Source organism: Vigna radiata, chromosome 7 (genome assembly GCF_000741045.1).
Source record: "Vigna radiata var. radiata cultivar VC1973A chromosome 7, Vradiata_ver6, whole genome shotgun sequence".
NCBI lineage: Eukaryota > Viridiplantae > Streptophyta > Magnoliopsida > Fabales > Fabaceae > Vigna > Vigna radiata.
In genome coordinates, this window is record NC_028357.1 from 53,783,997 (window position 1) to 53,798,651 (window position 14,655).

Sequence of the window (14,655 nt, forward strand, 5' to 3'; positions counted from 1 at the left end):
TCGAAATCAATTTTCTGACTTCGGTATTCCCTCCTTATTCAACCGATCAGGAGTCATTTTCTGACATCCTGGAATTCATCGAAATCAATTTTCTGACTTTGGTATTCCCTTCTTATTCAACCGATTAGGAGTCAATTTTCTGACATCCTGGATTTCATCGAAATCAATTTTCTGACTTCGGTATTCCCTCCTTACTCAACCGATCAAGAGTCAATTTTCTGACATCCTGGAATTCGTCGAAATCGTTTTTCTGACTTCGGTATTCCCTCCTTATTCAACTGATCAAGAGTCAATTTTCTGACATCCTGGAATTCATCGAAATCAATTTTCTGACTTCAGTATTGTTTCCTGCCGTTAAGTCTTACCTAGGATCTGTTCATAACTCAAGAAAAAAAAGATACTTTGATATTATTGAAATCAGACAAAATACATCGTTCACCTGAAATAAAATTTTAGATGTGTGGCATTCCATGTATTAGGTACAGCTTCTCCGTTTAGGAAGGTTAACCGGTATGCGCCGTTACCCATGTCTTCCTTGACCTTGAACGGTCCTTCCCAATTCGCTGCAAGCTTTCCCTCAGTTATCCTCTTCCTTGCGTCCGCAGTTTTCCTCCACACCAAATCCCCTTCGGCAAAATGTCTATGTCGGACCTTTGTATTATACCTTCTTGCTACTAATCTTTTGTAAGCCTCATTCCTCACTGCTGTTGTAGTTTGTCTTTCGTCCAACACATCTAAATTAGCCCTCAACTGTTGAGTGTTGGCATCCAAATCATCCAACCTACGCCGTACGGTAGGTTCCCCAACTTCAATTGGAAGCATGGCATCACTTCCATAAGTTAAATTGAAAGGCGATTCTCCCGTTGATCCGTGTGGGGAACAACGATACCCCCAAAGCACTTGATCGAGTTCATCCACCCATCCTCCTTTTGCCTGGCCCAACCTCTTCTTTAATTCTTGAACGATTATCTTATTGGCGGCTTCAACTTGACCGTTCGTCTGTGGATGCTCTACTGAACTCGTGATCGGCGTAATCCCCAACCCTTTGTAAAAGGCTATCAACTTTTTATCGATAAATTGCTTGCCATTGTCTGTCACAATGGTTTTTGGCAGCCCGAACCTGCATACCAGCCTCCACACAAATCGTTCAACTTGCACTACCGATATTCTAGCCAACGGTTCAGCCTCCACCCACTTAGTAAAATAGTCAACTGCCACTAGTAAGAATTTCTTCTGCCCTCTGGCGATTGGAAATGGTCCTACTATATCCATTCCCCTACTATAGTAAGAATTTCTATTGTAATATCATTGCTATGTTTTTCAACCTCGTAGACAACCACGTCTCCTTCCTTCAAGCTATATTGGATGCAAAATTCTTTCCAACCTTTTCCAAACTTTGTTTCCTAGTATGTGAAACCAAAACCTTGCACATGATGCCATCCTTATGACCAAGAAGCACAACCTTTGTGAAGTCTTTGTTCCTAATTTCATTCCCAAATGTGGTACGCAAGTCCTATGAAACAACCAATATGAAATGAATGACATTGCAGATTAGGTTTCGCAAAAGAAGAAAACTTCTCTATTGAAGATTAGGTTAGAATAAGTTTGCAGTTCCACTTACCCCAAAAATAACAACACACCAATAATGACAAAAACAACAATGGTAGAGAGTGGGCTTCAACAGTGCACACCAAGGATGCCCAAGACACCGACAACACCCAAGCCACCGAGAACGCCTGAGAACTAAGAACGAGATGATGAGAGAACGAGAGCACGAGAGTAATGATGAGAAAACGAAAGCAACGACGAAGAAAGAGTGAGGAAACCGTGAAAATGAAAATCTGAAAGAGTGAAAATGAAATGAGGAAATAGGACACGAAATGTGAAAATTCATTCTCTTTGCTTTCCAATTATGCCCCTGACTTACTTTAGAAAACCAATTTCTTTTTTAAAAAAGCCGTCCAATCGACATACGTCATGTGACGTTGTCAAAACCGTGTCAAAAAACAGTGTTAACATATCATTTTCGTATTTTAAAACTAATTGTAAAAAAAATACTTTACAAAATAATGACAATAATTTTTTTTTACCATAATTCTATAATTAGATTTCAACCAACCCCGTCTTAACCATAATTGGTTGAATTTGAATTGTTTAAAAAAGATCAAAATTAAAATCAACTTAATTAAATTTAAATCAATTCAAACTTAAATACTTTACCAAACAATTCATAAACAATCTGCTAATTGGTTCTCTTTCCAGTCGAGGCCAACTTTAACAACACTCTTCTTTTGCTCATTAATCATTTGAACTTTTAATTTACATCTATAAAATTGTATCATTAATCGTTTGAACTTTAAATTAACATCCAAAGATGTTTCTGACAGCCTCATTTGTGCACTATAAAGTCTCTTGAGTGGAGTATCTGGGCCCAGTAGTCCAATTTGATTCCCCAACTTCGATTATCCTATCAGGAACTTGTGGAGTTGGATCCCATGGAGGGTGTCTGCCAACTGAACTTTCTTGGCCCTCTACTCCTTCAGTGTGAAAGATCCTGCTTAAATCTACGGACTTATCGGTCAATCCACTGTCTTTGCTTTCACTATCCTTGCTACGTGCTTCATTCTCAGACCCATCTCTATGATGACTTTCCTCCTCTTCATGCTCATTATAAACTGAATTCCCAACTAATAATTCCATATGCCCGGTGGTTCTTTTCATCAATGGGCTTAAGGGCCTGATGTCCGTTCTTCGATATGAATCTAATGGCTCCCTTGGAACCTTAGACCTGAAATTGTTCTTGGACGGAGGAATCCTAGAGCAGAACACTTCTTTGAAGTTGTTCAATATCCCTCTGTTGTATGGGTTGGTTTGAGGGTCATACCGGTATTTAAAATTTTCGTAAGTAGACTGCACATTAGACAGAAGAATTTTCATCAACATACGTAGGAAAACCAAACTAGAAGAAATGCACCATAGTGATTCATTGTTTGTGTACCCATGTCATCCACATAGCAGACTACATCATAGCTCAAATGTAGAATGTAACAAACGACGATTGCATGTCGCAGGAATAGTGAAAGTCAGAATTAATGTTTCAAAGAACTATGAGCCGAATGGCATTCAAACCTGGTTTGTGCTGATGAGGTACGTGTGGAAAACAGCGAGGCCGCCAACAAACCAGACACAAACGAAGGTGTAGATTATTAGTGCAGTGGATGCTATAGTTTTGGACATTGCTTTCCAAATTGATATTTTCTCAAAGTCCTTGATCCTTACAATGTAAACCCAGCAAAAGGCATGTACATACAAGCAAAGCAGAGTGGCTGAGAAAACAAACATGTAGTAGAACCGGTAATTTCGCTGCGGCAATGTACATACAAGCAAGGAGTAATAGAAAAGGTTATTCAGCAACTTCACAGATCCATATATCTGATACAAACGTGATTGTTTTTTCATTGTTGTTTGTCCATGTGCATGTCATATTATACGATGTTGAACATGAAAGCAGAAAAATACCAACACGCATGCAAAATAATTACCATTTTGTACTATTCTTCCAAATTTTATTTTGTGAGAGCACAGGATAAAAAGCATCCCTTCTTAGAATACGATCAGAAAAATAGAAATACTATGTCCTAGCATAATATTTTTGTCAAGTATACACTCAATTTAATTTTATGTACTATTTAACTCAACTCCACAAAATATCACATTACTCATAAAAAATAAATTTTAAACTTAACTCAACTCACAAAACTAACTTACTTGTTAAGTAAGACTTGCATCCACTCAAATATTCTAAAATGACTTTATCTGACTTCCAATAGTATTCATGATTAATAGGCCTGCCTGCCCTCATTAAATCAATATACCCATATCTTCTTTTTATTTGTCGCTGACAAAGCATTTCAGCAGAGTGAACTAATAATCAAATATCCCAGTAAAATTGATTTTTTTCTCCGGGGAGGGTACTTCACAAGGCCAATAAAATTTCATGAAATAGTAAACTCGTGAGATAAAGATTGCTGCAGATAACAAATGAGAAGGAAAATGCAAAATTCAAATGACTGAGATAGTGTTCCTTGAATACAATAAATGTGAAATTATGGAAGGATGATCATTACCAGTCCAATACACTGACCCACCCATGGGCAGTGATGATCAAATCGCTCTACGCAGTTATCACAGACTGAACAGTGAGAAGCACGGAGGGGTCTGTAGAGCATGCAAGTATCACAATATTTGACTTTCACTGTTATACCATTGACAATTACATCCCTTGTCCGTGGAAATCGTGAGGTTGAAATTTGCCCATTGTTGCTATTCTCAGTCCAATTATAGTCATCTGGCTCCGGAGGATGAGCATTACGAGGTACTATGCCAGGATCTCTTCCTGAGGTTACTATAAGGGTGATTAGAACCTGCAGGCAATACGCTAGAAAAGTTAGGAGTGCAGTAGCGAATGAGAAAGTCTTTGCTGTAAGAGATCTTGAAATCCGCATTATTTTTCACTCATTTAAATAGACCAAAAAGAAAAAAATACACTAGAGAATCGTGCAAATCAGAAATTTTTTATCCATGTAGGTTCACAGTTGCTCAAATAAATTACGAAGGCTATGTTTAATTATGAAAAGTCTTAATAAAACTAATATAAATAAAGTTTATATCGTATTAAGTGAGAGGTTAGAAAGCAGTAGATATGATCCTTATGCCTGATTAATATTTATTGGAACCAATGATATTTTGCTTCACTTTTAAATGACACAATCTCCTGTCATTCCTATTTGATCTCAAAACTCTGTTTCCTATTGCTATTTCTTAAAATGAATTGCTTTTTAAGTTATACGGAAACATGTTGAAATCTTAGCCGAATCCAGATGTCATCTCTATAAATAGTAACAGGGGACAAATATTCAAGCTGTATGAAGTAAAATTGTCGAGGATAATAATATTTCACTTATAATTTGAAAAAGGAGTTCCTTTCAAAGTGTGTAGATGAATTTTAATGCCTTTTGCTTTTCAGCCATTCACTTATATAATTTTATTAAAATTATTACATTTAAGGAAAATGAAAATTATATGCAACCAAGAAGGTATTTATTGTTAATGTGTTATAGGAAAAATTCTTCATGCTTAAAATATCAATTACTAAATGCAGAGTTGCATACACTTACAAGTAAAACAGAGCAAATATAGAACTTCAGTGCTGTGATAACTACAGACACAGTATCTATGAATGGAAATGGAAAAATATGTCTGTCGGCTCTGGTCATTATCATTTCTATAACAGGATTTTCTAGATATGTTTCCTTTAAAGATAATGTGCTGATAAAGAGAAAAAAAATATCATAAAAGTTATAGGGAAAGTAATATAATTCACAAAAGAAAAAACAGTCTCATTATAAAGAGTTTTAAACAAATCATCAGGTATAAAAGAAAAACTAGACTCTTTATAAAGAAGTGTTATACTGTACTTTAACCCGAGATTGTCATGTATAAAAGATTACTTAAAAGTCACCGTAACATAACTTTTTATTGGTTCATCATCTAAATATTCTTTACACTTCGGATGCATAGAAATTAAACTTGAAAAAAAAAATGATACAGGTGACAGGGGAATCATCGGGCCTATTAATATAGACTATTACTTCATCTATCAATGGAGTCGTATACGATATTCTGATAAAAAAATAACTTACAAACAGTGTGAGAGCGATAACCACACCCATTATTGACCATCCAGAGTGATGAGGAAAATCATCCAACAATTTCCTCGCTACCAAACCACAGAAAACCGCGATGGGAACAATAATAAGAAAAACCGATATAAATATTGATTTCACATCAGGCCCAAATATGAGTCTCCCTCCGAAAAGAAAAACCTGAGAAAATTGAAACCACGATTTCAGAAAAGCAAAAGACCATCACCAATAACAAAAACAATACAAGTACTATTTTAATAAACAGAAAAGTTCAATTACGCAGAAACAGCACGGAGTTGAAAATATTTCAATCCATTTCACTGAAGCATAACCAGAAACTCTAGAGTCTTTTTGGTATCCGCATGCTCCCGAATCAACTCGGTGTTGATTGACACAGAGAACTCGGAATCGAACTCTGAGAGGTGAAAGATGACCTAAAAATGAATCATATAAGTGATCGGAGAAAGTTACGTGTTACTTACGTTACTGCCTTGCCAGACGCGATAAGTTCTGACCAGCGACGGAGCGGAGGTATCGGCGGAATCTGAATTTGCCGGCGGCGGCGGCAACGACATTGTGATGGTGAAGATCGCAATTAAAGTGGCAAGGCAATGATTAGCGAAATGAATGGATGATTAAATGAAAATTGAAAAGTGAAAGAAGACACCAAAACCAGGACGCCACCTCTAGTCAAAGCCTCCAAGGGCGAACCAAACGGCAATTTCTCTCTCTCACCATTTTTAATTAATTTCTTATTTTATTCCTTTGACTTTCATAACTATTTCTCTTGTTCAAGTTTTTTCATTAGAAATCACTAACTTTGTAGTTTCCTGCATTTACCTAACTTTTTTTCTATTTTATTTTATTATATATAATATGGAAATGATTGCTTAATCCCTAAAAGCCCGGTTAAAAAAACGGAAAATCATAAGAAATATTTTATTTCTAAAATATAGAATTTCGCAATAACTTTTTATTTAATATTTTACCTTAAAAATATTTATGGGTCAAATATTAAAATATATCTACATAAAAACTTGTGAAAGAAAATGTCTTTCTGCATTATCTTTCTATATCCAATATTTTTGCGCATCCGCAACTGAAAAAGATTAGGGGCGTTGATGACGAGGTAACTTACGTTAAGCAAACACATAAGCTTGGTTTAGTGTCAGATTATTATAAATTTAACACTGTCCGTTCTAAATAAGATTTAGAGTGTCATATTGACAGGTAAAAGAAAAAAGAAAAAATGGTAATATTTTTTGGAAAAAAAAATGAATTGTATATATTTACTCTCTCTTTTTTTTTCTCCACAGCAGATGATGTATTTTAAGAAATAATACAAGAAACTTTAAAACATAAATAAATGAATCAAAATTCAAAAAGTAAACATAACCCATTAAAAATATTTACATAATTTGAATTGTATAACTAATAAACCAAAGTTAAAGTATAGGTTTCAAAATTAAAATATGATGACAGGTTTGTTATTACAATAAATGTTATTTATTAAAAATATGAAACAATAATAGTTATATAATTTAAACTGAAGAATAATTATGATTGCCAGAGAAATTAAAGATAGGAAACTATTACAAATTTTACAAATTGGAACACGACGTACAGCAAGCCGATGAATATGATAAATAAATAGATTCTTATATAAAATATACTTATGATTGATGAGATAAGCCATTGTTTAATTATAGAGTTTACTTCTGATTATTCATACCCTAATCACCCGTCACAAACATTTAATCCAATAATTAATATATATGAGACACCCTAATCACCCATTCATGCATCTGCATTTGTATTCAATTTTCTGTTCGTTAAATCTCGCATCGCTGTCTCTATTGAAGTAATTGCATACCCACATTTCTAAATTGTGTGGACTAATTTGAACCTTAATTTGTTGGTCGTCCGAAGAAAGTAGATTACTTTAATTTGAATTAAACTAACTCAATCTTAATTAGATTAGTTTGATATTTAAGTTACTTATGAAAATTCAAAACTTAATTAAATATTAATAAATTCAAAACGAAATTAAATCTCTAGTAGTTCTCTTCCCACTTTGTAAGCTTTATTAATTGAGAAATAGGCCCAATTTCCCACTTATGATACTACTAAGTGAACTTTATTTTTTCTATTCACACCTACTTTTTCTTGTTTCCACCACTCTCCGTTATTCATCGCCCTCCCCTCCACTGATTCTCTTCACCAATAATGAAAAATACCAAGATTTTAGCTTTATTAACATCACAGTTATAGCCAATCAGACACCTGCATTCTTTCTATTATGAAAAGAAAAATCATAATTATCTAAATAATTTTAACAAATACATTTTGAAACAATTCTATATACACTTTTTTACAATATTTCTGAAAATTACTTTCCAAAATGTTCTCATAAGGTAACTTTCGAATAACAAAAATACACACCTGAGTTTTTTTTTTCACTCAAAATTTTAATAAAAAATATTTAATATGAACAAGGGAATCTATACTTGTTTCTAACGTAACACATTATATTTACTGAGTTATTCAATTGCTTTATTGTTGTTAAAAGAGGTTTATTAAAGTTAGTGCTTATGTCTAAACCCTAAATTCTATATGATACACTGTTTGTATGATAGTTGGCATTAACCTTTTCTAATTATCTATCTTTATTCACAATTTAAAGTTTAAATATTCATAAGAACAAATAGATCATTTTACACCAAATTCGAAATTCATATTTAAATACCCATAAGTTCGAATATAAATTCTAAAACATGCTTTTTAAGTATCATAAACTAAAATTGGTTTATATATATATATATATATATATATATATATATATATATATATATTTATCATTTGCCATACATAAAAAATTTGGTTTAAAGTCTTATAAAATCTCATTAGTGTTATCTTTGATAAAAGACTACTACTTTTGAAATCAATAAAGAAAAAAAATAATATTAACAATGATGATTAATAATAGATATTTACATAATAAATGCTTTTAGTGTTTTGGTAGTTTATTTGTATTTTTATTTTGTTAATTTTAAAATATAGAGTAAAATAAGAATATTAACTGTGTATCCCTTTATATATCATTGTAGATTTTTTTTTAATTTTAAAAATAATTGAGGATAGAATAGAAATATAAAATGTGTACGCCGAATATATAATCCTTTTATATATTGTTATAGATTCATAGGCTGTTTAATACTAAATGCTCGACAAAAACAATTATTTTAGTTACATGTATTCTTCTTATTCTAATGGAAAGTAAAACATCTCTAAATAAGTTATTAAAGAGTTGTAACTCTTATATTTTGAGTTGTGGGTTTAGATGATATAAGCTTTGTGTGAAAATGATGTGTTGGAGGGAGAGATAGATGTCTTAAAAATAAAGAGACTAAACATTTTATAGAAATTATGCATCTCTTTGAAACATAAGTTTCTATCTTTTCTCCTTTTTCTATTTAGAATTTTTTTTCTCATTTCATCTTTTCCTTAAATAACTACCGTTTAAGCAATCTGGGAATCAAGATCATCTTTTTCAATCGATCAAAAATCAAGTTTAGAGTTGTTAAGTTCATTCTTTTCTTATAAATTATGTGTCCTAGTACATGCAAGTCAAGTTTTTGGTTGCACGTGTTCATCATCTTCTTATTCCTACTTCTGATCACCGTTTTGGTATTTTGGGTTGGTCAATTCCCAAAAAACTGTGAATTGTAGGTTCTTAGGATTTTTTTCTGGTGTAAGAGCAAGTATCTGAAGATTGTTGAGCGTTCAGTTCATTCAAAGAAGTAAGGGAAGCTAGATAATTTAATTACTTGACTTTTGATGTATGAAAATGTTGTTTGAAGATTATGCATGTGTGTAAAATTAAATGATTAGGTATTTGGTGTTGTTGGTGTGGAATATTGATGTTGTGTCCATGATGATTGTGTTTCTGCTTAATTCTAGTTCAGTGGCCAAGTGAAATTTGAAAGAAGTGTGATAGTAAAAATAGGAGATTTATGTTCAGTTTGAGTTTGGTCTGTATGAGAAATCTGCGTAAGTTGTTTAAAGACTTGTTAGAATCTTAACTGTAAGGTTTATGTAAAGTTCTAAATTTATGGTTATTTTAAGATAACTGTAACTTCACTTTATTTCCTATAACTATTTTATTTTATTATAAATTTAAAGACTCTTAAATATAGTTTACAGCTATATTTTTGAGATGTTACATTTTAAACAAAAATATTCGAACAATAAAAAAAATCATTCGAAAAAAGCTTTTTCAGAAATAAGATATTAAAGAGTTTTAAATTATTAAAGAACAAGTATGAATATAAGATTATTTCATTGTAGAGAGTCGTTACTCATATAATAAAAGGTAAATATTTTTTTTGGAAATTTGTTATAATTAATATTATGTGATAACAGTTGCCTAGAGTGTGTTGATAATTAATATATGAACATTTTAAAGATACTATGCATAAAGGAATTATTATGTTATAAGATTTTTAACTTTTAATTTTATTAAAATAAAAATATAGTCATTTTATAAACACGAAATAGATATTAAGTCATTTACCATCTTATATTTATTTGGTGAAAGAAATCAAAATTATAATAATGCAGAACAAATAACTAAAGCTTTAAGATTATAGTCCAAAGCACCTTGAAGCTAAGTACTATACTTTAAACGATAATTTTAGTACCAAATTTAAGATAAATCATAAATTATATGAAAGGAATGTAGAAAATATGAAAATTAAGAAATAAAAATGAGCTAAAATGGTGATATATTAACAATTTCTGTATAATACAGGACTTAGTTGAAAATATGAAACTTTAAAAAGTCAAGATAACACTTAGTAATCATATTCAATGACTGAATTGAAAATGATACTATGACATCATAATTCTTGAAAAAAAATTAAAAGTACAATTACAATGTAAACTATTTATGACATCACTTTTCTATTATTTTGGTCCAAAAGTAGGTACGGGAAGAAAAAAATTTCAGCCTTATGAATTGTAGGAAATTCTCTCCGGTCCATGAATCGGCCCAACAGGTTATACAACATCAAAGTTTATCATGTTTTTCAATCGAAAAGTATGTTAGCAACTTCCTACTACATTCAAAAATCGATACTTTCAAATTATATTTTTATCATCTTCATGTCCACCTTAAGAGGAGTATTAGAGATATCTTTAATATCAGTTTTCTATTATGATTTTAAATTAAGTTTTTTATTATGATTTTTTATATTTTCAATAAAAGATTTTTCTTTAATTTTTTTCATTTTTTTTTATTTGTGTTTTATCAAACATTGAAATGGTGTCACAAAATATGAGTGATTGAAAATTTGAAAAAAAAAATTTATTAAAAATTAAAAATGAAATAAAATTTCTTTAAATGCAAAAGAAAAAATAAAAAGTAAAAAATTTAATAAAAAATCATAGTAAAGAAAATATAAAATATATCCTTCATAAAATACTAGTGCAGAAAGAACTTTAGATGTTTATTATTTTGGACTTTTAACGTCACATCTCGACCCGACGTCTTTATGGATGACGTTAATGGGATGTCAGACTCTGTAGACCCGATGTCTACGGGCACTATCAAGACGTTTGACATGACACTAACCGACGTCTAAGGACACTATAGACGTCGGACATGGCATTAACCTACGTCTACTGAGTTTTCGTTGTGTTTTAATGCAGTTTTGTTTGTGTCTTTAGGTAGCGTAGTAACACCTCATTCCTTTGCTAGTTTCTTCGTAAGAAAAAATTTCGTCTTTTGGATCTCTTATGACATTTCAACCCAAAACTGAATCTGGGTCGTTGCCTAGTTCCATTTCAATTGCAAAAGAAAAAGAATACGGTGACATGAAAACTAGGCAAGGACCCAGGTTCTGCTTTAGGTTGAAATGCCATAAGATATCCAAAAGACTCAAGCTTTTCTTATGAGGAAACTAGCAAAGGGAGAATGTGCACCACACTACCCAAAGACACGAGAAAACTGCACCAAAACACAACGAAAACTCATTTTGATCGGTTCAAACGAAAGATAATATAACAAAGACTACTTTAATCGAAGTAAAAGTAAGTTTAAACGATTCAAAAGAGATAAAAAATCACCTGGAAATGCAATGCCGCGGAGAGAAAAGACAATGGAAGACGATGAAGTACGTGTAACTGTTGGTTCGCTATGTCTTATTTAATAGGAAATAAGACTTCGGTTACCCAGAGACCAACGTCTATTCTTGAATATACGTCGGGGACCTTACTAATGTGATGTCCATTCAATTTAGAAATTAATATTCGTGGTATATATAGACGTCAGTTGTAAGGGGAGCCGACGTCTATAATCGCATATAAACGTTGGGGTGGCGGGATCAGACGTCTACGTGACGGAAAAAAGTGACTTTTCACCTACCTGTTAGACATATGGATATCGGTCGGAGGGGCCCTGACGTTTATAATATTATAGATGACGGTGCCCCTCCTAACAGACGTCTATATGGCCGAAAAAAATGACTTTTCACCTATTGTTGAGACATATAAACATCGATTAGAAGGAGTCCCAACATTTATAATATTATAGACGTCAGGATCCCTCCTAACTGATATTTATATGACTAATTTATTTAAAAAACACCATCCATCATTAATTTACATTAAACCTCCTTAACTTATGTCTAAGAGATGACGTTAAAAATTATAGAACCAAATAGAGTTCTCAAAATTCGGCTCAAGAAAACGAATATCCATTAATGTCTGCAAAAGTATATTTACACGACACAATCTTACAGCTAATATAACATCCTCGTATGAAACAAATAACATATTATTTAATATTTTACCGCAATATTAGCTATTTCTCGACAAAGTTTTATATTTATCTTACTGTCTGAACTTAATTGCTCATTTCTATTAATTCTTTTTCATTATTTAAAAAAACAAAACAGAGTAGAATGGGTGATTTGATTGGAAATCAGACTATCAATCAGAAAATTTCAAAAACCAACTCGTCTCAAAATCATTCAGAGCTAGTGTAAAGAATCAGTTTGACCAGTATTTGTTTTTAAAAGTGGTTTTAGATAAAGAAAAACATTATTTTTAATATTTTTTTTACCTTGGAAAAGATTCTCTTGTGATGATTCGACATTAAACAAGTTGATAAAATATTAAAAGATCATTTTTTAACTCAAAACCGTAAATATTTTGTTTATATCAAACATAACATTCTCAGCTCACTTATTAATGGTGATTTTTGAACTATTTTCCATTTTTGTCATCAATAATGTTATTCCATGTTGCGTGATTGAAACGAAGATGAGACGGGAACGTGGTCTGAGAAATAATAGTAGCATGGTCGTTGCTTAACAATGGCAGTTTGAAGGAACCTGAAATAGTGTGACTGTGCCAAAACCTCTTCCATAGTTCATAATACCACCATCATCCAAAACTGGAGCTAGCTAACGAACTCATTATTTTACTGTCTCTATCATCATCAGTGTTTGCAATAATATACAGTTTCTGTACTCATTCATAGGAGATTCGATATTGGGAGACAAATCCCTAATTTCCTGAACATATAGCAAGTGGCACCATTTTTGTGTGGTCCAGGTGGATCCAATTATTCAGTGTAATGAGAGTTTAAAGGGTTATTACATTATAAGGTGAATGAAACATTGAAGCATTTAATTCCATGGGTTTGAACCGTGGAACGTGTCTTCTGGGGGGCTCCATCCCATCATTTCGGAACACAAAAAGAGACTTCAAGCCATCATAATAATACCATTTTCCAATCATTTCTATAAATATGTGGCTTTCGATTTTCCTTCTTGATCAAACTCAATATTTTCTGAATTTCCTACGGAATATGGGTCCTTATTATGGGAACATAGAAGTCCTCTCATACCCAACTGAACACTAATAATGAATAAAGCAATTATATAAGTACACTCTTCATAAAATAAGATAATAAATAATTATCTGATTTTCATTCTACAACTGTTTACTATGTTAATTGTGTTGTTAAAGAGTAATGTGAATGTGAAATTACATGATGTGTCCGTGGATGTTTATCCATCCAAAATAATTCAGCAATTCAGTGATTCAGAACGTGAAGGGTCGCATTCTTTCACAGCACATAGGAGAATAAAAGAGTTGGTGTATTATTGCTTTGGTCAATTTTCATTTAAACCAATTCGTCGTATTCCAACTCTTTTTGCAGTATTTTCCAGCGGATTCCAGATACACACACCCATTTCTTTCCAGCACAAAATCAAACTTCACTTAGATATAATGAAGTGAAAGTCACGGAAGTTTAATTAATATATAGATAGATGTAAATTTTCTTTTGAAAGTTAGTTTTATGAAATTGAGTTAGATGTAAATTTTATTTTGGTTAAACTTTCTGTGTGTGAACAAAGAAGTGTTAAGTCTGTATGTGTTTGTATTTCTATTGCATTCCTGTATCATTGGTGGGTAGGTATCGAGTCACATGTTGGCTATATGTCTTGCTTATCCCTATGAGAAGATTTTTGTAGTGGTTTTTGGTTTTGGGCCTTTTGCACCTGCTAAATGTACATATTTATATAAAAAGGTTAAAATATTCCATAACTACTCTACTATATGTCTATTTATTTATTTTTTTATGATAAAAGATAAACTACATCAAATTGATTTCAATTAATCAATTTTTTTTTAATTTAATATAAATTTGATTAAAACTATTTCGTAAAATAGATTAAATTTGATGTGGGATCGACCTCATCGATTTAACATGAGATTATTCCAATTCAGCTTAACATAATTTTAACTCGATGAAATGAATGTTTTAATCAAACACGATCTAATTTGAGTGGTATCGTCTCATCACAGTTGAGTCTAATTCGACCTACCTAGTTAATCTCGTTTCAATCTTGTTTGGCCTAACCTAATTTTGATCGATCTT

The 14,655-nt window shown here is 31.9% G+C and overlaps 1 protein-coding gene across 1 annotated transcript; it reads right to left on the minus strand.

Annotated features, from left to right (window-relative positions):
- Positions 1 to 2,173: 2,173 nt before the first annotated feature.
- Positions 2,174 to 6,472, minus strand: LOC106769536 (probable protein S-acyltransferase 7). The gene is made up of 5 exons (XM_014655197.2): positions 6,188 to 6,472; positions 5,703 to 5,885; positions 4,128 to 4,424; positions 3,130 to 3,363; positions 2,174 to 2,910 (listed from the first exon to the last, which is right to left on the minus strand). Exons 1-5 carry the CDS (start codon positions 6,278 to 6,280, stop codon positions 2,401 to 2,403), a joined length of 1,317 nt encoding a protein of 438 aa, XP_014510683.1. The 5' UTR covers positions 6,281 to 6,472; the 3' UTR covers positions 2,174 to 2,400.
- Positions 6,473 to 14,655: the final 8,183 nt, after the last annotated feature.